This window comes from Marmota monax, unplaced genomic scaffold (assembly GCF_021218885.2).
Source record: "Marmota monax isolate L192 unplaced genomic scaffold, Marmota_monax_Labrador192_F-V1.1 WCK01_AAM20220418_F8-fsc00021, whole genome shotgun sequence".
Taxonomy (NCBI): Eukaryota; Metazoa; Chordata; class Mammalia; order Rodentia; family Sciuridae; genus Marmota; species Marmota monax.
This window is the reverse complement of record NW_026695228.1, coordinates 16,709,319-16,732,861: the sequence shown is the minus strand read 5'-3', so window position 1 is coordinate 16,732,861 and position 23,543 is coordinate 16,709,319. Positions and strand designations below refer to the sequence as shown.

The 23,543-nt window shown below is 41.0% G+C and overlaps 1 protein-coding gene across 4 annotated transcripts; it reads right to left on the bottom strand.

Annotated features, from left to right (window-relative positions):
* Positions 1-11,403: 11,403 nt before the first annotated feature.
* Positions 11,404-23,477, bottom strand: Znf35 (zinc finger protein 35). Of its 4 annotated transcripts, XM_046437025.2 has the most exons (5): positions 23,363-23,477; positions 20,450-20,768; positions 19,539-19,598; positions 19,171-19,315; positions 11,404-15,518 (listed from the first exon to the last, which is right to left on the bottom strand). In XM_046437025.2, the coding sequence occupies exons 2-5, from the start codon at positions 20,639-20,641 to the stop codon at positions 14,272-14,274; spliced, it is 1,644 nt and encodes a 547-aa protein (XP_046292981.1). In that variant the 5' UTR covers positions 20,642-20,768; positions 23,363-23,477; the 3' UTR covers positions 11,404-14,271. The 4 variants fall into 4 exon arrangements, with proteins under 4 accessions (XP_046292981.1, XP_046292982.1, XP_046292983.1 ...); XM_046437026.2 differs by lacking the exon at positions 19,539-19,598; XM_046437027.2 differs by lacking the exons at positions 19,539-19,598; positions 20,450-20,768; positions 23,363-23,477 and adding an exon at positions 18,633-18,758 and having other exon boundaries at positions 19,171-19,305.
* Positions 23,478-23,543: the final 66 nt, after the last annotated feature.

Genomic DNA, 23,543 nt, shown 5'->3' with positions numbered 1-23,543 from the left:
CACTTTTGCTTCTACTAATTCAGTGAGTCAACTAAGGGGTGGGTTTTTCTAGTCTGGAGTGTTTTAGGATGGGTTGTTTAGGATGAAATGGCCTGGATTACATGTCTTGTCACTGACAATCTGGTTGGTTGGGGGGGTTCATCAGTTGGGAACGCTTGTCAGTGCTCCATTCTGGGCTTTGTAATATGGTAGGTAGCCTCAAGAGTTCCTAGAGTGGCAGAAGAGAGCAAGCCCCAGTGGCACTTTGTCAGCCTCTACTTGCAACAGTTTTCCCTGGACAAAACAGTTCACATGCTGAGCCTATGTTCAGGGGATAGAGAGGAGAGTCTGGTATTATGCTAGCTTTTTGTTACTCTGACCAAAAAACCAACTGGGCCAAAAGCAACTTAGAGTTGTTTCATTTTGGCTCATAGTTTCAGAGATTTATTCCTTAGTCAGTTGAGTCCATTACTCTAGGCCCAAGGTGAGGCAGAAGAGCAGGGTGGAAGGACATGGGGGAGAAGTGCTGTTCACCTCATGGTGGCCAGGAAGCAAAGAGACAGGAAGGGGTGCAGGAAAGATGCATCATTCCGGGTGCATGTCCCCAGTGATCCACTTCCTTCAGCTACATACCACCTGCCTACAGTTATCATCCAGTGAGATCATTCAAACAAGGATGGTCCTTGGGACAATTCTGCATTAACACAGAAGCTTTTGGAGGACACCTTGTATCCAAATCCAACTACTTATTGTGAAGAACTACAAGTCTGTGAACATTAGTACACAGAGGTGTGAAGAATATGTAGCCATTTTTAAAATCTTTCCAGGACATAACATATATTGCATTTTGTACTTAGGAAAGGGAAAGGAGATTTCTTCCTTTTTTTCTTTTCTTTTTCTTTTTTTTCTTTTTTTTTTTGGGTAGCAGGCATTGAACTCAGGGGCACTCAACCACTGACCCACATCCCCAGCCCTATTTTGTACTTATTTAAAGAGAGGGTCTCACTGAGTTGCTTAGTGCCTCACCGTTGCTGAGGCTGGCTTTAAACCTGTGATCCACCTATATAGGCCTCCAAAGCCTTTGAGATTACAGGCATGCACTACCAAGCATAGCTGAGAAAGGAGACTTCTGGCAACGATGTTCAACATTCTGAAATAACATTCCAAAAGCAATTGTCTCTTGCAGCAAAGTTATTATTGGCTGTAAGAACCAGAACACTGTCACCATGTGAAAAAGTGTATATACTGAAAAAGTACATACAAACAAGGATTTTGAGACCATCATGCATCTCTCCCTCTTGAGGACACCCACAGTCTATTTTTGAGTTTGTACCCCTTTGCTGTCCTTAAAATCTTTGTTTGTACCTTGATTACTGACAACTCCTGAAATTATTTTCTGTGGCAAACATGGAGAACTTTCCTTGGGCCAGACACAGTACCTCATATCTATAATTCGAGAAGCTCAGGAGGCTGAGGCAGGAGGATCTCAGCAACTTATCAAGGCCCTAAGCAACTCAGCAAAACCATTCAAAATAAAAAATATAACAAGGGCTGGGAATGTGGCTCAATGGTTGAGTGCCTCAGTTCAATCCTGGTGCCAAAAAAAGAAAGAAAAAAAGAAAAAGAACTGCCTGGGGGCTGAGGACATAACTCGTCATTGATAGAGTGCTTGCCTACCAAGTACAAGGCCCTGGGTTCAAAACAAAACAAACCTGCCTGGGGCCCAGTTGAGATCCCCTTCTCTTTGGAGGAATCTCAGAGCCCTGTCTGGTGACAAATTGGTAATTTTGGTGATCTTCAGGAACTCAGAAATCTAGCCCACTTTCTTAGTTAACCTGGGATGTCACCAAAAAAAAAAAAAAAAAAAAAATAGACTGGGATGCTTACTGCTCAACCCCAGGACTGCAAAGTCCCCAAAGTATTTTCCAATCCCAAAGAAAGGACATGGAGCACTCAATGGAGAGGTTTTAGACATTTTATTACTCACTCCTCGGTGGTGGCAGGCCACAATGCCATGGAGGGCCATTCTGTGCCTACAAGCTGAGGGAATATATATATGATAGGTGGCATGCCCACCTTGAGGGTAGACTTCCTTCAGACGTTTTATGAGTTCATTCCTAGGTCACTCTCTTTCCTAATGATTGGAAGTAAGGGAAGTGGCCCCCTCCTGACTTCCCTTGTTACCACATTCTTTTAGAGACCTAACTCATTGCAAGCTTTCCAGACACTGATTAGTGTTTAACCCAACACTTAGGATATTGGAAATGTCTTTTCTCATAATTCTGGATGCTGGAAAGTCCAAGATTAAGGTGCTGGCCGATTTTGTTTCCTGGGTTGTAAATGGCCACCTTTGTCTGGCAGGGAAAGAGAAACAGAAAAGAAAGGAGGAAATACAAGCTCTCTGGTATCTCTTCTCATGAGAACACTATTTCCATCATCAGCCCCCTGCCCTGATAACCTCAACTAACCTAAATTTCATTCCAAAGGACTTGTCTCCAAGTAACCTCACACTGGGGGTTTGGGCTTCAACTCATGAATTGAGGGAAGAGACACAATTCAGTCCCCAGCACCATCTAAAATGATGTGAAGTGTCATATCTAAGGTTTGGCAGGGTGGTGAGCTTGAATAAGCCTGTTTCCCTGAGGAATCTGTGGAGCAGAGCTACTGTGCCAACCCTGGGTTGCCTTTACATTTTTCAGAATGAAGAGACATAAATTTCCACCTTCATGTGCCATGGTTATTTCTTATTCTCAAACTAACTTAATCTTAAACTGATACCACTACTTGAGAAAACAAATTGCCTGGTGAGCCTGGAACTGTAGAGCACAGGTAGCTGATGTTCATGATGAAGGTCTCCAAGCCATGAACGTTGATGCACTATTTCCTACTACACCAGCCAGGAGGACCAGTTATTTATATCATTTGGTTAGGGGACAAGATGCTCTAGCCTGGATGAAAGACCCTCTGACAAATGTTGGCTATTTAAGCTACATTGTTCCAGGACTCTCTCCAAACCAGGGACACCCAAAGGTTTTTACTGTTGCCCCACCTGATACTTACCCACTGAGGGCTGACTCCCTCCTCAGTAACCCTCTTGAAAGTACTGCCAAGTCCATCCGTGTTGTGGACTGTGATACCCAGAGGCCAGACTCTGCAGTCACTCATTTTGCCTGTGTTCCAACCCATTTTCCACCATTTAATGCCTACCTGTGGGCCATCTTCCTAACCTCTGCCTTATTGACCCTGTCTGTAAAACTGAAAATCTTCCGTAGGGGCATTGTGTGGGTTAAGTGAGTAAAATATATAAAACAGTCACATAGAGTAAGTGTGCCCTGTAACTGCCATGTGACATAAACAGCTATAGCTTGGTGTGGTAGCATGTACCCGTAGTCCCAGCTTGCCGGGAAGCTGAAGTAAGAATGCTTGAACCCAGGAATCTGAGACCAGCCTGGGCAACCTAAAACCCTTTCTTAAAATAAATAAATAAAATCGCTTTAATTATTAATTTGCTTTCCTGCTGAGACATGGCCCAATAGCATTTCTGCCAGAAACTCCAGGGATAACCTATAAGGCCAGAGAAACTACTGCTTTCCTTTATAGAAGGCTGTGGGAACTGTGCCATTTCAAGCCATAACAGCCTCCAGTTTCAGGCCTGTCAGGGGAGGCTCAGTAAGCACTGCAGCCCCTCTCAGCTCTGGAAGGCTGGTGCAGGGCAGGGCTGGGCGAAGTGGAGAAGCCACACAACATCCAACCTGCTCTTTAGAAAGGTCATGGCAGTGTTATCAAGAGGGGTCCACCTTCTCCTAGAATTACATTTCCTGAGACATCCTCTCATGGCCCTGGACCAAGAGGTCACAGATTCATTTGTCTCCTTCCTCAACACCATGACCCTTTAGACCATACTCTAAAACAGATCCTACCCCTTGGGACCCGAACTATGCCTTCACCTTCCCCTCCATGACCTCTTTCTTATCCCCTCATCAGCCAAGGCCTCTGCTTAGGCTCTAGAAGGAGCAGCAGCTCAGTAGCCCTCTCAAGGACATGGAGGCCCAAATGTAAGGCAATTGGCAGGAACTGCACTCACATTACACTTTGGAAGTAAAAAATGTTCTCCCCGTCAGGTAAGGCTTGGGTTTCTTTTACCCATGCTTACCCTGACTCCAGCAGGCAAATGGCAGGCCAGTGCAACAGGGAGCCTTATAAGGGCTGTGAAAGTTTGCAGCCCTTATTGCATCCCAGTCAGACAGGTTAGAGATTTTTCCTGATTGGAGGTAAGGAGCAGGGCTATCCCACACTGCCCTAGTTCCTACCACGAGGTTTGAAAGAACAATCTTGCCCTCAGCAGGATGGCCTGGTTCATGCCCTGCTGACCCAAGGCCAGAGAAAGCAGCTGGATAGGACCCAGGTCCCAGAGGAAGCTGCCCTTTTCCCTTCTTCCTCTTCCCATCCCCTAGCCACTCCTCCAAGCTGTTACATCTTATCCCAAGTCTCTATTCTTCCCCTACATGGCCCCATCCCCAACACTCCTCCCCACTCTATCCCCAACCTCTGCAAGGTGCAGCCTCCTCCCTCCCCTTCCCTCCCCTCCGCACCTCAGGCTCACCTGTGCTGCATGTGGCCTGCAAGTGTATCCATGGCTCCATGAGCCCGTGTGGGAGGGCAACTGTAAGCTTCTGGCTGGCAGCTCTAGGGAGCCAGCTTCATCTTTGTGGTCCTACTCTTTCTCCTGCTGCATCCCTGAGAGGTGGGAGGAGGCTGAGAATACCCTAGTTCTTACTCCACTGATTTCCTGGTGGACTTATTGAAGGATCAGACAAAGTCACGGTGGAATGTATCACTCTGAGAAGGTAACTCTTTGATTTGTCATTAAACCTTTTTTGTGTGCAGTGCTGGGATGCAACCCAAGGCTTTGATGTGCGAGGCAAGTCCCCTAACATTGAGCTACACCATCTGCCCAATAAACCAGAGAAAAATATCAGTGACACATACACCAGGTAAGAGTAATTTCTTTACTATATAGAGAACTTGTACAAAGCAGTCTTTAAAAGGACAAACAACAAGAAAAACTGCTAAAGAGCAGAAGTAAGCAATTCATAGAAAAAGAAATACACATGTGGGTTTCAAACATGGGATATGATAACTAACTTCACTTGTAACTAAATGCAAATTAAAACACAAGAGCATCTTTCATTTATGAGATAAGACAATTCTCTCATAGAGGACTCAGAAACTGGGGATTTTCATATACTTAATTAGGAACTGCATTCCCAATTTCTATTGAAATACCAAATGCACCTGCCCTTCTATCAATTTATCCTGCAGATAAGTCCCACACATACCAATGACAGTATGCAGGGATATTCAGCACAGTATTGTTTGTAAGAGCAAAAGTCAGAAAAGAACCTACCAACAACAGAGCACTCTATATGAATAATGGGATATCCAAACCATAATTGGAGATCACATAACAATGAAAATAAGAATGAGGTAGATTATATAGGCCAATAACAAACCATCTCCAAGACATGTTAAATGTAAAAAGCAAATTATAGACATTATGCAACCTAAGCTCCCGTTTGCGATCTTTAAAGAAGGGAATACTAAACACAGTAAACACATGGTCATGGCCAATCTCTCTGGAGGGATGCTCAAGAAATTTAACAATGGTTATCTCTGGGATAGGAGACCAATTGTCTGGACTGGGAAGGAATCTTACTTTTCTTTTATTCTTTTGTACCATTGATCTTTTTACCATAGGCAAATATTACACTCTCACTTGTTTTAATTTTTTTGGTGCTGGGGATTGAAGCCAGAACACTTTACCACCAAGTTATGTCCCCAGCACTTTTCATTTTTTTAAAATATTTTTTAGTTTTAGGTAGACACAATCTCTTTATTTTTATGGGTGCTGAGGATTGAACCCAGTGCCTCATGCATGCTAGGTGAGCGCTCTACCACTGAGCTACAACTCTACACTCCACTTTTCACTTTTAAGTCAGGGTTTCACTAGGACACTGACCTTGAACTTGTGATCCTCCTGCCTCAGTCACTGGAGTTGCTGGGATTACAGGTGAGAGCCACCATGCCCAGCTGTACTTATGACAGAGGACTACTAGTTGAGGACTGGAGACCCTGGAGAACTTCTAAGTCAGTGTGGGAAAGGGGCACAGGCCTCGGTATCAGAGTCGTTCTAATTCTGACTCTGATTAATGGCTTTGAAATGAGGATGGTAAGACAACTTCCCTCCTCAGGTGAGGATTAGATGAAATAAAGCACATTTAACATTGAGAATGGTGTCTGGCACACAGGAACCTCCCTCACCTAATTGATGCTTACAAACTTTCTTTTGGCTCAGCAGGCTGACTTACCTCAAGGGTGCCTAAGTTCCTGGAGGGAAAATACCAATGAGATCAAAGGCAATCAAGAAGACAGGACATTTGAGGTGGGTTGGGGTAGCCAGGTGGCTGCCAGGACTTGGGTTACCTCTTCCTTTACTCCTAGTCCTTCTCTGTATACACAGGGCAGCTCCAGAGAGACCAACCATGGCTTCTCAGACCTGGGCATGGCCCCATTTTTGTTATGTACTAGGTCTGCACCCAGATTCTAATTTGGAAATTGGATGCTGGATCTTCTATGCCTCCTAAGTTCTGCTCATTCTATCTTTAAAACATCAATCTGTCCCTTTCCCTTTTGTCTCCTAGGACAAAAGTAGCTAGGTCAGAATTCTATGGTTTTTCTTGAAATGTGAGGGCCCGGGGAGAAACAAAAAATCCTGCCAATACAATTTAGAGGAATCCCTTCCCCTTTCCCAGGCCAGTCTCCATGCCCAAGCCAGAATGTCACAAACATATTCCTTGCTAAGCTTCCCCAGGCATTAGGTACTTGGTAATTGGGGACCTTATGAATCCAGACTCTTTATTATTCTGTTGTTCTTCACACTCCAGCCCATGCTCAAGAAAATCTCACCACTCTGAAGAAGCCATGTTCTTTACCTTTTATTAAACCTTTTTCTTCCCAATAATGAAAGTCATTCAGGCTCACTATAGGAAAGACCATGCAGGAAAAAAATCTAACCATCTAACCAATCTATCCTTTCAGTCTTTTCTATGCATGTACATTTTAGAAAACAGCTCTGTAGAATTTTTATAACTTGTATTATTCATTTACTGTTACTGTGACCATCTTCTTGTTATCATTATTCTTGCTGAGGGTGATAAAATGAAGGAGATAGGAGATCAAGCCTGCCAAACCTCAGATAAGGAAGACCACAAGGAAGAAGTGGGATTACCTGGAAGTTTGTTATAATAACACAACTCCCTTTTCTCCATTTCAAGAGGAGCACTAAGTAACATTTGAATCGCACACAAAAAATATCAGAGGATTTTTTGCCAAGGAAATGTAAGTACTCCAAGCAAAAGATTCTGCATTCTGGTATTTAGAGGTCTCCAGGGAAATAGTTTGCTCTTTATCAGTCACTCTAAAAGAAAGCCTTTATTTAGTGGGTAAATCCTACTACAGAGGTCTCAATTGGCCTTTTTTTTTTTTTTAAATGTTTAGATGGGGTCTTGCACAGGCTGGCTTTGAATTTCTGGACTCAAGCAATTTTCTTGTCTCAGCCTTCTGGGTAGCTGATTACAGATGTGTGTCACCATGCCTAGCTTTCAACTTTTTTTTTTTTTTTTTTTTTTGGTTATAGATAGACACAATATCTTTATATCATGCTTAAGATCATGCCTCACAGGTGCAAGGCAGGCACTCTACCACTGAGCCCCAGCCCCAACTCTTCAATTGAACTTCTGACATGTGCACGTGAAAGAATATGGGTATATCAGTAAGTTTCAGAACATACATAATGAAAATCCCCAATGAGAGTAAACTAAACAAAAAAAGGACTCAGGGGAAGATACATAAAGTGGGTACAAGTGACAGAAAAGACTTTTAAGAAAACCCTTCTAATTAGAATACTCAGAGGGGGACTAGGGGGTATATCTTAGTGGTAGAGCACTTGCCTGGCATGACCAAGACATGGGTTTAATCCCTAATGCTGCCAAAGAAAACAAAAAAAACTTAAGAGAAATTTGAAAGGTTCTCTAGAATGAGATCAGTATGTTACCAAAAAACAAAGGAAAGAAAGAGAAAAGGCTCTTAGGAATTTAACTTATTGACATAAACATTTAAAAAAAAAATCTTAAATGCTGGGGCTGGGGTTGTGGCTCAGCAGTAGAGCACTCGTCTAGCACATACGAGGCACTGGGTTCAATCCCAGCACCACATAAAAATAAATACAATAAAGGCATTGTGTCCAACTACAACTAAAAAAAAAAAAAATCTTAAATGCTGAAAAATACTCAAGGTATGCCCCCAGAAAGTGGCACAAGACAAGGATGTGGAAACAAAGAAGCAGTGAGGATCAATCCAAAAGGTCCAACATTTTATTGACAGGAATCCACAAGGAGTAAAAATAGGAAAAAAAAATGTGAAGAGGGAATTATCATGTAAATAACAAGAAGTCTTCTAAGAGAAGTACCCAAGTTACTATATTAAAAATTCTCAATGCATTAGGGAACTGAATACACCAAGGAAAAGACTAAAATTTTGAGGCATGGGAGTGTTGGAACAGATCACTATACTATAAATACCATTGATTCTCCAGGGAATGAGAATCAGGCTGGACTCAGACCAGCAATAGTGGATGCTCTAAGTCAGTGATGTTAGTGATGTCAGTGATGTTATGACCACTGCTGAGGAATTTTTGTACCTAAAATCCAAGATTCAGTCAAACTACCAATCAAGCATGAGGTCTTAGAAGTCTGATATGGACAAGGACTCAACAGCTTTGCCTTCCATATACTCTTTGCCAAATTACTTGAAGATGTGCTGCAATGAAATGAGGGAGTAAAGACAGGATGATAAGGAATTCAAGAAACAATGGAGCCTAGTAGAAGATGGTAAGCAAAGAGGGCATCCATGCTAAACTACAGCAGGAGGCATGAGGTACCTAGAAGGGAAATAAACAGGAGGAAAGTGGGGGGGGGTACTTAAGAGATACATCTAATTGATTGGAAAATTTGTAAATGACTGAAGATGTGCTAAAAGCAAACAGTACAAAGTAAAAAAGAAAGTCAACTAGAAATTTCAGTGAAAACAAAAAGTTGCCCCAAAAGGAAATACAAAGGTCTAGATTGAATAATATTCACATGATCATTCATACTGCTTATTTTTAACTTTTAGACAAATCAAAGCATAAAAGAATATGGTTACAGAACAGTACTTTAGAATTATCAGACTTGACAATGTCAGAGGCGAGGAAAGAAGGGAAGAGTACATCCAACATTGAATGCAATGGGGAACTGAGATAGTTCATAATTAATGCAATAAAATTAAATATGTAAATATAATAATTTATTTTTCTTGACTATAAAGTTGTTTCTTATAGAAAATATGGAAATTACTTTTTAAAACTGTTTAATTACTCATACTTCTGTTATCCAGGGACCTATGTTTGAGTCTACCCTCTAAAATTTACCATCTGTATGGCTGTGAAAAAAGTCATTGAACCACTTATGTTTTCTTGTATTTCATTCAGGTAATGTGTCTAAATACTTTTAATAGTATTTAGTCAGTATAAGTAATAACAGAAGTTGAGAAGTGTACTATACATACAATTTTAAATCCAAAAAAAAAATTTTTTTTTTAAACCAGGGATTGAACCCAGGGACACTTAACCCTTAACCACTGAGCCACATCCCCAGCCCTTTTTAATTTTTATTTTGAGACAGGGTCTTGCCAAAATGCTTAGGGCCTTTCTAAATTTTTGAAACTGACTGAGATTGCAATCCTACTGCCTCACACTCTTTTTTTTAATATTTTTTGGTTGTTGATAGATCTTTTATTTTATTTATTTGTATGTGGTGCTGAGGATCGAACCCAGTGCCTCCCACATGCTAGGCAAGCGGGCTACAACTGAGCCACAGCCCCAGCCCCTGCCTCAGACTCTTGATCAGCTGAGCAGAGGTTTTTTTCTCTTTAAAACTTAAAATCTGGGCTAGGGTTGTGGCTCAGTGGTGGAGTGCTCAACTCACACGTTTGGGACCCTGGGTTTGATCCTCAGCACCACATAAAACAATAAATAAGTGAAATAAAGGTATGAAAAAAAACGGTAAAATCTGGATACATACCATGTTTTTTTTTGTACTTCTAAATATATTTCACATGCCCTTGTCCACAGACAGTCAAAGGTTTCCCAGTGATGGGGAACTGAACCAAATCTTAGGGAAGCAGGAGGAATTGGATAAGAAGAAGAGGTGGTAGGGTGATAGAGGCACTGTGGAAGGTGTGAGCAAAGGCACAGAGAAGAGCAAGCAAATGACTCTAGGCTTTAATAAAAGGTATGAGGGACATACAGAGATAAGGTTGGAAAGAGATTATGAGGGGCTCAATAAATGATGTCACAGTAACCTGACATTTTTCACATGAGACACACCAGGGTTAGTAGACCTTATTTGCTTTGGCACTCCAGGATCTTCTGAAGGTATGTCAAAGGACACAACACTATTTTCTTAATGAACAAGTGATACATAGGAAACCAGAATGTCTCCAGAGAATTTCATCTGGGTGCTCCAAGTAGCGGATGTAATGCCACAGGGAGGAAATTGGGAGAAGCAAGATTTAAAGGCTGTATTTGGCAACAGTCTTAAGAGATAACCATAATCTGACCTCCGTTTTAAAAAGCCGCACAGATGATTATGCAGTGCAACTTCAGGTGATATGTTAAGCCCTACAGATCCATGGATTTCCTTCAGGGAGCCTGCATGACACTACAAAAGAACATGAAGTTCAACAAGCATTTCTTAAGGGAAAGTATTCACAACCTTCATGAGATTCTCAAAGGAGCTGCAACTGCAGGAAGGTTAGGCACACTGGATGAGGGAGCAAGTGAACTGTCAGATGTACGAGAGGGATAACTGTCTAGGCAGGGAAGGAGACTCAGAACAAAGACCTCTTCTGGAGCCTGGAAGAATCCATGGTTAATGATCCTGAGAGTAAATGTACGTGCATATGCATGTTAGGGGCTGTCAAAGTCTTTCTCCTGGGCTCTCAAACTACCTTTAGTGATTTCATTATCAGTCCTTCATCACTGTCTATTGGTCTCCTTTGTGACAGATTTCCTGGTTTTTTGTTTGTTTTTGCAGTACTGGGATTGAACCCAGGAGTGCTCCAGCACTAACTTACAGCCCCAGCTCTTTTTATTTCTTATTTTGAGACAAGGTCTCATTAAATTGCCTGGGCTAGCTATGAACTTGCAATCCTCTTGCCTCTAGGTTTCCAAGTAGTGGGATTACATGTGTGTGCCTCCATGAAAAGCCTCTTGCTCAATCTTCATGCCAATCACCAGACAAGGCACAGATTTTTTAATAATTATGATAACTAATATGATAACTCTTAGCAACTTTGGGAAATGGAACTTTGGAATTCTCAACCACTTCTAACAAGACCAGATAATGGAGAAGGGAACAGAAAAACCTAAGCCAACTTCAACAACAAAGGGTGATCATTCTTCCCCTATTAGAAACTGTAAGGAAAATTGTAGGTTATAATTTATTTTGAAAGTTATAAGTAAATTGGGAAGAGTTGTTGTTAGTAATCTACTTGGCTCACGCCATTTGGGTAGGATTGAAGGTCTTGAATCTGGATGTGGGATTGTGGAAAGTCAGATGCAAACATGAAATTTAAGCAGAAGCATAAGAAGTCATAATACATACATAAAAATGTATTATGCAACGCTTGGTTTTCACATATAAATAAAAAAGTTTGGTATATTCTCTTAAATACAAATAAGGTCACATAATCCAAGCAACTGAAGTTTGGCAGGGGCACTGAAGGACACCTAATCGAGCTAATGCAGAGTAAGTGTTCTGTTTTGCTATCACTGTACATGCAGATCCTTACACTGGAGCCTCTTTCCCACCTTTGATCATACATTATATGCCTGTAGTAGCTCCTAACTTTGACAGCCCACTACATTCCCCTCCAGGGTTTTAAAAAATAATGAGGCATGGACATGGCAAGTTTTTAAAGTATGCTGGGTGATTCTAACATGCGACCAAGGTTGAAAACCACTGCTTTATTTCAAGCTGAGTCAGTGATTCCCAAACCTTCCTTTGCATCAGAATCACTTGGGTGACTTTCCATCTAAGAATGGAAATCTTTAGCCAGGATATTACAATCATCCATGAATAGAGGATTTGAACTTGTCTTAATGGTCATAAAGTACCCTTTGGTCTCTTGGGTCAAGTTCACAAAGCCATCTCAAACCCACAGACTGGCTTTCTTGACATTCTGAGCTTCCTGATCAGGCAGGGGGAAAAAAACTAACTTGTTCCTAATCTCAGCAGAGAAACTTGGTTTATCCTTGAGGGTCTGCTCCTAGACAGAGAGCAGGAACAGTCACCGTTAGGGTCAGTGAGGACATGAGTATTTTTTATTCCTACTTTTGAATTCTTTTGATTTCTTGTATTTGTATCTCTAGAGTGAAAGTGAGAAACAATGGTGCATGTACTTTCACAAAAGATTTCTTGAAGGAGGAAAACAATAAGCTTTCTTCTGTATATGAAAATGCTCTGTAAATTAGAAAACACTATGTGATTTATATTATTTAGTCTTGTAGAAAAAAGACAATAAAAGCATGGAACTTCTTCAAAGAGTTGCACCAGACTGCTTATCACCAGGCTCAGTGTTTATAATACACGCTACTGGAATGTCACTGGAATGGGGTCAGGAGATAGACCCAGAAATCAAGAGACCAAAATTCTAGTACTATATTTGCTACTCCTGGTCACATCACCAAAAACACACCCCAAAATCTATCACTTCAGTTTCTTCACCCAAAAATGAGACTACATACCCTTTCTCAGGCTCCCTCACAGGTCTGGATGAAGGTTACAGATGGTTAGGAGAGCAGCAGGTCCCAAGATTGGTTACAGGTGGTCACTTCTTACTTGGCCTCATGTTATATGACCACTTTCAAGTAAATGAGAAAACACTTCTGCAGTGTTCTAAGGATGATAATGGTCTATGGAAAAACATGAAATCACTGACAGGTATCATCACTATACATGAAGGCAAACAACAATGAAGTTTTATATAAATACAAGGCAATGATATTACAAAACTCTATTGCATAGTTTTATAAATCATTTTTCCAGGAATCAAGGCTGAACAGCAACAAAGATATCTTACCTGAGCCAGTTTCTTCAACCTTCTAGAAGTTTTCACATTCCAACACTTCTGAACTTCTTAAGAACCAAATTAACATTTTAGGAATCCCATTCTGCCTCCTCCCTCTCCCTTCACTCCCCTCTTTGGTCTTGTCAGAATTAGAAGAGTTTACCATTTCTTCTAAATACCATCCAGAATGTGAGAATGAAACCCATACTCAGATCATGGCTGGGCTTGAGCAGAATAAAAGCAGAAGCAACTGGGACATAACTCTAGGCAAGCTTTATTCTTTGACTCCTCTATCAGAGAAAGGGCATGCTAGTTGCATCTCACCTAAAAGGAATACAATGGGAATTAGGGGGCTGGTGGAGCTGTTTGAAAGGAGTTGTCATCCTTAGCAAATGAATGTAGCTGTGTGTTGTCTCCATCATTCCTTGAGCACCTGGCCTTGCAGACTGGGGAATGGTCAGAACAGACTCATAGGAAGTCCCCAGAGCTTTACTATACCAAGGTTCAGGAGGAGGAGGCATAGACAACAAATGTTTTATATTTCTGTTCATTTTAGGAGCTGTAGATTGTTTTTTTTTAAATTACCTAGGGAGCGTAAAGCTTATATTCATAGATGAGTTGTTGTTGAATGCCTACCCCAAATGGTTTCCTTAACTAGTTATCACTTAACCCAGAATACTATAATACAAAGATCAAAGCTCCAGAATTCAAAAAAGGAAAACCACCTTCCTGTTGCTCAAGCAAATACCAGAGTTTTAAAAAACAAAATTAAGCAAAAAAGACCTTTCCCCAAATAGGCTTGTTATCAACTAGCTTTGTACGACCCATTCCTAAAAAAGCCACATTCCATTTCAGAAAACATGACTGCTTAGGATAGAGCCCTTGCCTTTAGGTGCTTAGTTTTCTTTTGCTTAGTTTCTGTAAAGTAACCTCCAAAATGCTTATTTGTGCTGCCTTCCTGAAAACTGTGATTTGTTTTTACAAAGGAGAAAGAAAATCGCAGAGGTGTCTAATTTGGCAGGTAGCATGTTATGACCAGCCGCTAAATGTCTTCCTCACCCTTTCTTATTCAACAAGATGGGTTCTGTGGTGTCGCATGAGGTGTGAGTTCGAAATGAAAGCCGCACCGCACTTCTCACATTCGTAGGGCTTCTCCCCAGTGTGGGTTCTCTGATGCACAGTAAGGCTCGACCTCTGCCTGAAGGCCTTGCCACACTCGTTACATGTGTAAGGTTTTTCCCCATTATGGATTCTCTGATGAATAAGTAGATAGGAACTACACGTGAAGGCCTTCCCACACTCATTACACACATAAGGAAGATCTCCACTGTGAATTCTCTGGTGGACAATAAGGCAAGAGAGCTGACTGAAGGCTTTTCCACATTCACTGCAGTCATAAGGTTTCTCTGCAGTGTGAATTCTCTGGTGCACAATAAGGTGTGAAAAACAACTGAAGGCTTTCCCACACTCTTTACACTCATATGGCTTCTCACCAGTATGGCTTCGCTGATGGACGATAAGATTTGCACTCTGGGTGAAGGCTTTGCCACAGTCATTACAAGCAAAGGGCTTCTCCCCAGTGTGGATCCTCTGGTGAACAATGAGGTTTGAGCTCCGAGTAAATGTCTTTCCACATTCATTGCATTCATAGCACTTTTCCGTAATGTGGACTTTCTGGTGCCGGGCAAGCTGCGAGCTGTAACTGAAGGCTTTCTCACATTCACTACACTTAAAGGTTTTTTCTAAAGAGTGAATTTTTTGGTGGACAGTCAGATTTGAACTCTGAGTGAAAGCTTTCCCACATTTTGCACAAACGTAAGGTTTCTGTCCAGTGTGGATTCTCTGATGTACAACAAGGTTTGCACTCTGGATGAAGGCCTTCCCACACTCATGGCACTCAAAGGGCTTCTCCCCAGTGTGGATTCGCTGATGCACGACAAGGTTTGCACTTTGACTAAAGCCTTTCCCACATACGCTACATGTAAAAGGCTTCTGCCCAGGCTGGATTTTCTGATTTTTCATACAGCCAGAACTAAGGCTGTATTTACCCCCCGATTTCTTACATTTTTGGTCTTTCTCTTCTTTGAAGTTTTCAGGTAAGTGACAATCCTCCACTGTCACTTGTCTGAAATCTTTCTTTTCCTTCTTTATTTTCTGCCTCTTTTCCATGTTTCCTGTTTCACATGATTCTCTTAATTCAGGTCCTTGAGTGTCAACTTTCTGGATTCTTCCTGACATTACAAGGGGTTTTTCAGTTTCATCACATATCTCAGATTTTGGAACAAATAACTGTAGATTCTTGGTTTCAGCATCTGAAATGAAAAAAGAAAAATACAAATGTTAGCTTAGTCTGGCCTAGATAAAAAAAATATCAAGTCAAAAAGGCCAGGAAGCATATGACTTCAGAACCTTTACAATTTGCTTCATTAAAGGAAGGAATCCCTTCATGTTACTCCTCCGCTGTAGATTCTCCTGCCCCATACCTGGCACTGAATGTGCTCACTCATGCTCTTTTTGGCTTTTCCACTTACCTCCATGAGATATTAACCCACTGCCTCATAATAGAGAAGCCCATGCACTCCAGACTCCTTTATACACCGGCATGAAGGTAATTTTGTATGGATCTCACACTAAGACTAGTTATGAAGGACACCAGCCTCTCCCTAAGCTTGCCTTTTACCTGAGCTACTGGTGTGGATTTGCTCCCAATTCACCATTTGATTAGACACAATCTCCCTCTGTGAACAAAGACCTACCAAGTTGAACCTTACCGTGTGAGGATGGTGAATATCATAGACAGAGTAAACATGGACAGAAAGGTCACGCTGGATGTCAAGAAGTCCAAAGAAGTCAATAGCATCTGAAACATGAAGAGGCTGTATAGCTCAGAGGTTAAAAACATGGACTCTGGAGCCAGACTGCCTGGTTTCAAATCCCTACTCTACTATTAACTAGCTATGACTTTGGGCTAGTTAACTTCTTTATGCCTCAGTGTCCTAATATCTAAAACAGGGATAATAATACTATCTACCTCAAAAGGCTATGAATGGATTAATGCAATTACTCTGTCAACTGCTCAGAACAGTGCATGGGACACATCAAGTATTCTGATGTCTGCAGTGACTTTCAGTCTGATGGATGGTGCTGTTAGGGGCCAGGAGGAAAGATGAACCCTTAAGAGATGGGAGTTGCTATGATGACAAGCAGCTACAGTAGGAGGGATTAAAGAAGAAATAGTAAACCTTTACTATGTTCCTTGTGTCAAGGAACACCTTAGTATTTCATCAAGGAAAGCTGACATTCAGGTGGAGTTAACTGTTTAAAAATATATAATCTATAAAACTTGAAGCTTAACTGAACATGAATTAAGGAAAAAGTATAAGTGTTATCACTTTTATAAAAGTAATTTAAATGTGCAGATGAAAGTACAGTAAGTTATGTTTAAAGATGTAAAAAAAGGTTTTTAAGTGAATAAACTTTAATTCAACATTAATTAAAACTGAGACATTTAAAACCCAGTGATCACTTCCAAAATATTTTCATGTATATCATAGGTTGAACATTCCTTATCCAAAATGCTTATGACCCAAAGTGATTTGGTTTTTCAGATTTTAGATTAGAGACATGCACGTGTGTGCACACACACACACACACACACACAAAATGAGATCTTAGATGGGACCAACGTATAAACTTGGAATTCACTTATGGCTCATATACACCTTATACACATGGTATGAAGGTAATTTTGTACATTTTTTACCATACCTGTGTTCTGACTAGAACCAGTCATAGGAGGAAAATGTAAATTTTCTGCTTGTGTGTCATGCTAGTACTCAAAAAGTTTTGGATTTTGGAACATTTTGGAATTTTGGATCAGGGAAGCTCAACTTTATCATTGAGATGAAAATGTTCTTCAATTGTGTGGGAACTAAAAAGGGATAAGACTGTGTCTTATTTAATTCTGTCCCCCCCTCCCCAGCCCTTATTTTACTGCCCATCACCCAGGAAGTAGGCCTTTAACAAACCCTATACCTTATTCAGTCAATGTACCCTAGTTTGTAGAATAGGAAACACAGGTCCCAAGGGGACTTAATCAAGATCAGAATTACTAGAGGCAGGGCAACAACTACATTCAGGTCTCTTTCACAATTCCTAGAGCTTGGTGTTCCTGCTATTACCTGCAGCTCTGGAAATGGTCTGTAGCACAAAACGGTAAGTCTTGGGTGGGAATAGTCTTGGGGTAAAGAGGCAGAGAAGGAAAACTGGCTGTTCCTGATGAATGAGTGCAGCTCTTGGAGCCCACTATGAACAGATAATAAAGCAAGAAGACAGAAGAGACATATGGGGGAATACACCAGAAAGAATGGAACAGAAAGCAGGAAGTATGGATAATGCTGAGAGTGTAGGGAATAATTGAAGACAAGAAAAAGAAAGGTGGAGATTTTAACTGTTTCCACAGCCTTGGTTTAAGAAAACAACTTGGTCTGCAAATGCCTGAGGAATTGTCTAGGGAGGAGAATGGGTTTGAAATGTTCAGATATTGGTCTCTATCAGGCAGACACATAAAACATGAATACCTAGGGACCTGAAAGCCATCCAGGTGATTGCTTATGCAACTCAGGGCTCATGGCTACCACAGTTTTGACCCATAGTTACACATCACTCTTCCACAGGCTAGCTTCTGTCACAATCATGACATTTATTTGATAAATGAAGGCAATGTCTCATTGTTTTAATTAGTCTTTTCTTTTTACAATCAGCAAAGTTAAATGTTTTCATCTACTTCTTAGACTTTTTGGTTTTTTATTTTGGAAGAATAATATCCATATGCATTATAACTATTTTTAATTAATTATTTTTCCTTTTGGGGAGGACAGGGTACTGGTACTGAACCCAGAGGCACTTTACCACTGACCTATAGCCTCAGGCCTTTTTCAATTTTTATTTTGAGATCAGTTTGCAATAAATTACCCAGAATGGCCTCAAACTTGCCATCTTCCTGAATCAGCTTACCAAATTGCTGGGATTAGAAGCATGTGCCATTGTGCCCAGCACAGCTATTTTTAAATAGGGCAGTTTTTTCATTTATTTTTGGGGACGGAGGGGAGGGCACCAGGGATTGAACTCAGGGGCACTTAACCACTGAGCCACATCTACAGCCCTATTTTGTATTTTATTTAGAGACAGGGTCTCACTGAGTTGCTTAGTGCCTTGCTTTTGCTGAGAGTGGCTTTGAATTCGCAATCCTCCTGCTTCAGCCTCCCTAGATGCTGGGATTACAGGTGTGTACCACTGTGCCCAGCAGTTTTTTTTTTTTCCATACTAATGGTTTATAACAGCTCTTCATATGTTAAAGGTATTTGTTTTTAGCGTGCGCACACACACACACATACACACACACAAAGACATATAGAAAATACTACCCTTTGCTGAGTCCAGCTTGGAGAGAACCAGGTGATAAGCCATCAGTATCCTCCACAAAGACCTAGTTTTGACCATAATTATGGTTGACACAGCTGTTCAAAATCCTCCAGAATTTGCACAAAGATCTATGAAAACAGAACATCTCCAGGACATTTTCTCAAAATCAGCACAAAAGTTGACCTTTTCTACCTTTGCTAGCTTCTTCTGCAGGCTCACCAACCTATAATAACCATAAAAAATATGAAGAAAACAAGTGTCTATGCATATGCATAGATATGAAACTCACTGAGCAATAAATATAATTAAAAGGAGAATTCAAAATTTATGTCTGTCTGGTATCTTCAGATTGTGTGCAAATAAGACATTTCCTAAGATAACTGCACAGGCATCTCTCAGCTATCCTCTCCAGCTCTCCTTAGCACTTTCAACAACTCAATACTCTTGTTGTTCACAGGAAGAAACCAGATACCCACCCACACTCTTGAAAAGATTCTAAACCCCAATGGTCAGAATCTGAATAAGGGAGTTAAACCTTACCCAGAGAGTTCAGGTTCTCATGAGTCTCCAGTATCTCCCTCTTGGCCAGAGTCCTTGGTAATGAGTAGCTGCCAAGTGGTGCAGCAGCAGGGGCCTCTTGTGTTGCTTTTAGGACTACTGCCATGTCCCAGAACATATTCGGATCCTATAGACAAGCAGGCATTTATGAAGGGATTGATGGTAGGAATACTGTGATTGTAGCTTTGAGGATGCATACACAATCATCTATTTCTGGAGGTCAAAAAACACTTAAAAAAAACGGAAAAGGAAGCCAGAATCTTCCTCTTCCCCAAGGTGAGAGATAAAGAAACAAACCTGCTACTTTGATTTCATCCCATCACTCACTCCAGCAGCCAAACCTAACTTACCAATGAGTATGTGACAAGAGAGCACATGAGGCTGTTTTTCAAAGGAGACTTTTCTGGGTCCTAAAGATCAAAGAAGCAAGGTTCTAATCAAAATCTTTTTTTTTTTCCTTTTCTTTTTTTTGCAGTACTGGGGATGGAATCCAGGGCCTCATACATGCTAGGAAAGTGCTCCATCACTGAGCTATTTCCTCAGCCGGCCCCCTTTTTTTTGAAACAAGGTCTCACTGACTTACTCTAGCTGGCCTCAAACTTGCAATCCTACTGCATCAACCTCCTGAGAAACCAGAATTACAGGTGTACGCCACTGTGTCCAGCCTGATTGTGTTCTCATATAACTTTTCTGGGACCAGCCCTGCCCTGCTTTGCCTAGTGCTGGTAAGGGGTGTGTTTAAAAACATTAAGAACATAGTGTCATTTATAGCCTCATTACTGAAAATGTGGTCTATGGGAGCTTGTGAGAAATACAGAATATCAGATCATACCCCAGGCCTCCTGAATCAGAATTAGCATTTTAGAAAGACCCCAAGTGATTCCTATGCTTACTAAAGTTTGAGAAGCACTGAGAGCTTTCAAAATACAACTGGAATTACCTGAGGAGTGTTCTTAAATACACAGAAACTCAGATCTTATCCCCAGATTCTGATTTCCTTAGAATAGTCTACAACATGGCCAGAAAGATTTTATAAAAGTTCCCCATGTTCTTTATAGGAAAGTTTGAGAACTACATGGTTATAAAAAATACTGAATAATGCATCAATCAGAAGGGAACATCTCAATTATATTCCAAAGGACTTAAGGTCAGAGACCTAGCTAGGAAATAAGATGCTGGGTTTTAAAGCAGAGAAGCAGTTTTCCTGAAACTACTTGAGGTTTTCAGGTCTCTCCTTCTTTCCTCCCAGGTCATCATTTACCTTCTCCTCCTCTTCGGATATATCAAGGCCTGTCTGAGGCCCCTCATGTGGGGCCCAGACTTTGAAGTTCTCAGAATGTGCTTGTTGGCTGGATTCCTGATTTAGGAAATTGTCCTCCTCTTCCTCCTCCTTTTTCACCTTCACTGGGCCCCAAGGGTCTGGAATCATGGCCTCTCTCAGTTCCGTAGTCATCTTCTCTGCACAGCAGAACAACTCCTATAACTAGGGTTGCCCAGCAGAGGTCAAGCCCCATCTAATCTCTTAAGTTTCAAAAGCTTCTTCTTGATTTTATTCTCAGGGCCAAGATGAGTACTGTCAACTGAGAAATGAAAAACATTGTTAGCAATGAGCACAGATTTGTCAGGATGCCACTCAGCCTCCAAGCCAATTTCACCAATGACTGGCCAGTGATCACTATAGTGCAAAGAATATTCTACTTCTATAGATGGAAAGAGTTAAAATATAAATATGTTGGGGCTCGGGATGTGGCTCAAGTGGTGGCACATTGGCCTGGCATGCATGAGGCACTGGGTTCGATCCTCAGCACCACATAAAAATAAAATAAAGATACTGTGTCCACCTAAAACTAAAAAATAAACATTTTTAAAAAAAATATATATATGTAAATGCAAATTGCTGAATATATCAATCATTGATTTTTTTTAAACTAAAGGTTAACTTTTTAATTATAAAAACTTTTAAACTATAGAATGATTAGGAAAACTCACCCGACTACCTCCAAAGGAATAATCACCATGTGTTGTAAACTGAAATTTTTTTTAAGGGAAAATCTTCAAACATACTAACAATAATTATGACTTTATAAACATTTTGTTTTTGACAGGTATGTTCACAATTATTATCAGTGGTCTTAAAAATAGGAATATTATAACACAAATGTTTCTATATTGTCAAGGATGAAAAAATTAGCATGAGAAAGAAGTGCCAAGCAAAAGACTGGAAGTGTATAGACATCATGTTAGGAATAAGTGGGTGGATAGCTCCAGGTGGTGGAATTACAAATTGTTTCAAGGTTCTTTTTGTTTTTTTACATTTTCCAAATGTCAGTAAGACCAAGTATTAGTCTTAAGATTTAAAAAAAGAAATCATTTTCCATTGTCATTGTTCATGCTTATTTTGATTTGCTACACAATATCCTACAGTATTAAGATTGGGGACTTAGTTCAGTGGCCAGAGCACTTGCCTAGCACACAAAAGGGGTGGGGTTGAATCCCCTGCACTTCGGGACAAAAAGTGAGCAACAACTCCCCCCCCCCCCAAAAAAAAAAGACAAGGCAAAAATAATCTATGGTATTGACAAATTTTCACTCTCATTGAAAAGGACCTATTCACAAACATAAAACATTAAATGTATTTCTTTTTTTCTTTTTTTTTTTATACTGGGGATTAAACCCACAGGGGCTTAATCACTGAACTCCCTATCCTCCAGCCCTTTTTTATATTTTATTTAGAGAAAGGGTCTCCCTGAGTTCTTAGGGCCCCCATCTTTTTTTTTTAATTCTTTTAGTTGTAGATAGACACAATATCTTTATTTATTTATTTTTCTGTGGTGCTGAGGATCAAATCCAGTACCTCACCCATATGACGCAAGTGCTCCATCACTGAGCCACAACCCCAGCCCTAAATATATTCCTTATACATACATACACACAGAAATTAGTCATTAGTTGAATGGACATCCTAGTCCTTTTTCTATTATTTACATTCATATGTGCATTCACTGCTTATTTTTCTAAATCATACTTTAAAACTCACTGTACACTGTTCAGCAAGTTGCACTATTTGTCTTTTGAACTAATCTCCTTATTTCACAAGTATTGGTGATCCTTCAATACATAGTACATACATGCCTCATTCTGGCAGAATATTCTGAATCAGTGCTATACTATAATTTATCCCATTAATGAACCATTCCTTTAGTAAAAGGAGTCTTAACTGTTTTCAGTGTATTCTCTTACTAAAACATTCGAAATGTTTACGGCAAAGTTTTTTCTTCTGCTCCATTATTCCTTTAGAATAAAGAGAGGGATCACTATCTTGAGGACTGTGTAGTTGGAACATTTTTTCAATGCTTTCCAGAAGCACCACATCAACTCAAGTCACACCGAGACTAATTATCAGGACCCCTTGACCACAGATGAGCCAGCAGGGTTTTTGTTTCTGCGAGTCAAATAACGAACTATTTTAGATAAATATGAGAATGATATTTTTCTATTTCTCTTTGGAAGTTTTACTAAAAAAAAATTGCTGAATTTTACTAAATCCCCTTTTGCAGCTGAAATGATCACATTCGTTTTTCTGTTAATTACTGGCAATTTTTTGCACAATTGAATTCCTAGAGTAATGAAATATACTTACATTCCTACGACAATTCTTAATTGTGAAGCTTAAGGTATCCATGACTAGTAGATTTGGAGGTTTCCATGACTAGCTTAATTCTACCTCATAATTTTCCCCAAAACATTCAAGGACAGCTTTGAAAACCCGTTCCATCTTTTGTAGACAGAATTGTCTACTTCGCTTACTGTCATCAGACTTCTGGTAAGATTCAAATGGATCCCCCAACCCCAGGCGACAGAGAGCCCTCTATTAAAGGCTTCCCTTTTAATGTCCTTTTTCCAATTCCAAACGTGGCAATCCGTTCCCTTCACCTGTATGCCCTGGCTCCGGGTCTCCGGGATCCTCCTGGCCCCTGGGCGGTGTGCCTCGGTCCTCTGCCTGCCCAGGCGCCCGTCAGATGGCCACCCGGACGGCGAAGCGAAGGGGCGCGGAGCCGCTCTGGGACTGCCGGGGCTAAGTCCCGAGGCAAAGACTCCTGGGCCGCTTCGGGACCGCCGTTCCGGGCACCGCCCTGCTCCCCGTGGTCCCTGGCCACCCCGTAAATCCGCTCACCGTACGCAGTGAAGAGGCCTGGTCCGCCGCACCGACTCAGAGTAAGAAGCTGGCACTGCAGGACCCCTGCCCTTACTGGCGCTAGAACAATGACTGGACAGGAAGTGCCTCGGGATGGGCTTCCGGCTCCCAGATCGCCAGGCCGGCCTCTCTAGGAATCTCGGAGGAGCCTTCTTCTCGA

Excerpts from the sequence above, each read along its gene's own strand:
- Znf35 (XM_046437025.2), bottom strand. The coding sequence starts at position 20,641 with ATGACTACGGAACTGAGAGAGGCCATGATTCCAGACCCTTGGGGCCCA. Across the intron at positions 19,599-20,449 it reads TATCCGAAGAGGAGGAGAAG|GACCCAGAAAAGTCTCCTTT; the intron begins GTAAATGATGAC and ends TTTGATCTTTAG. Across the intron at positions 15,519-19,170 it reads TGAGAACCTGAACTCTCTGG|ATGCTGAAACCAAGAATCTA; the intron begins GTAAGGTTTAAC and ends TTTTCATTTCAG.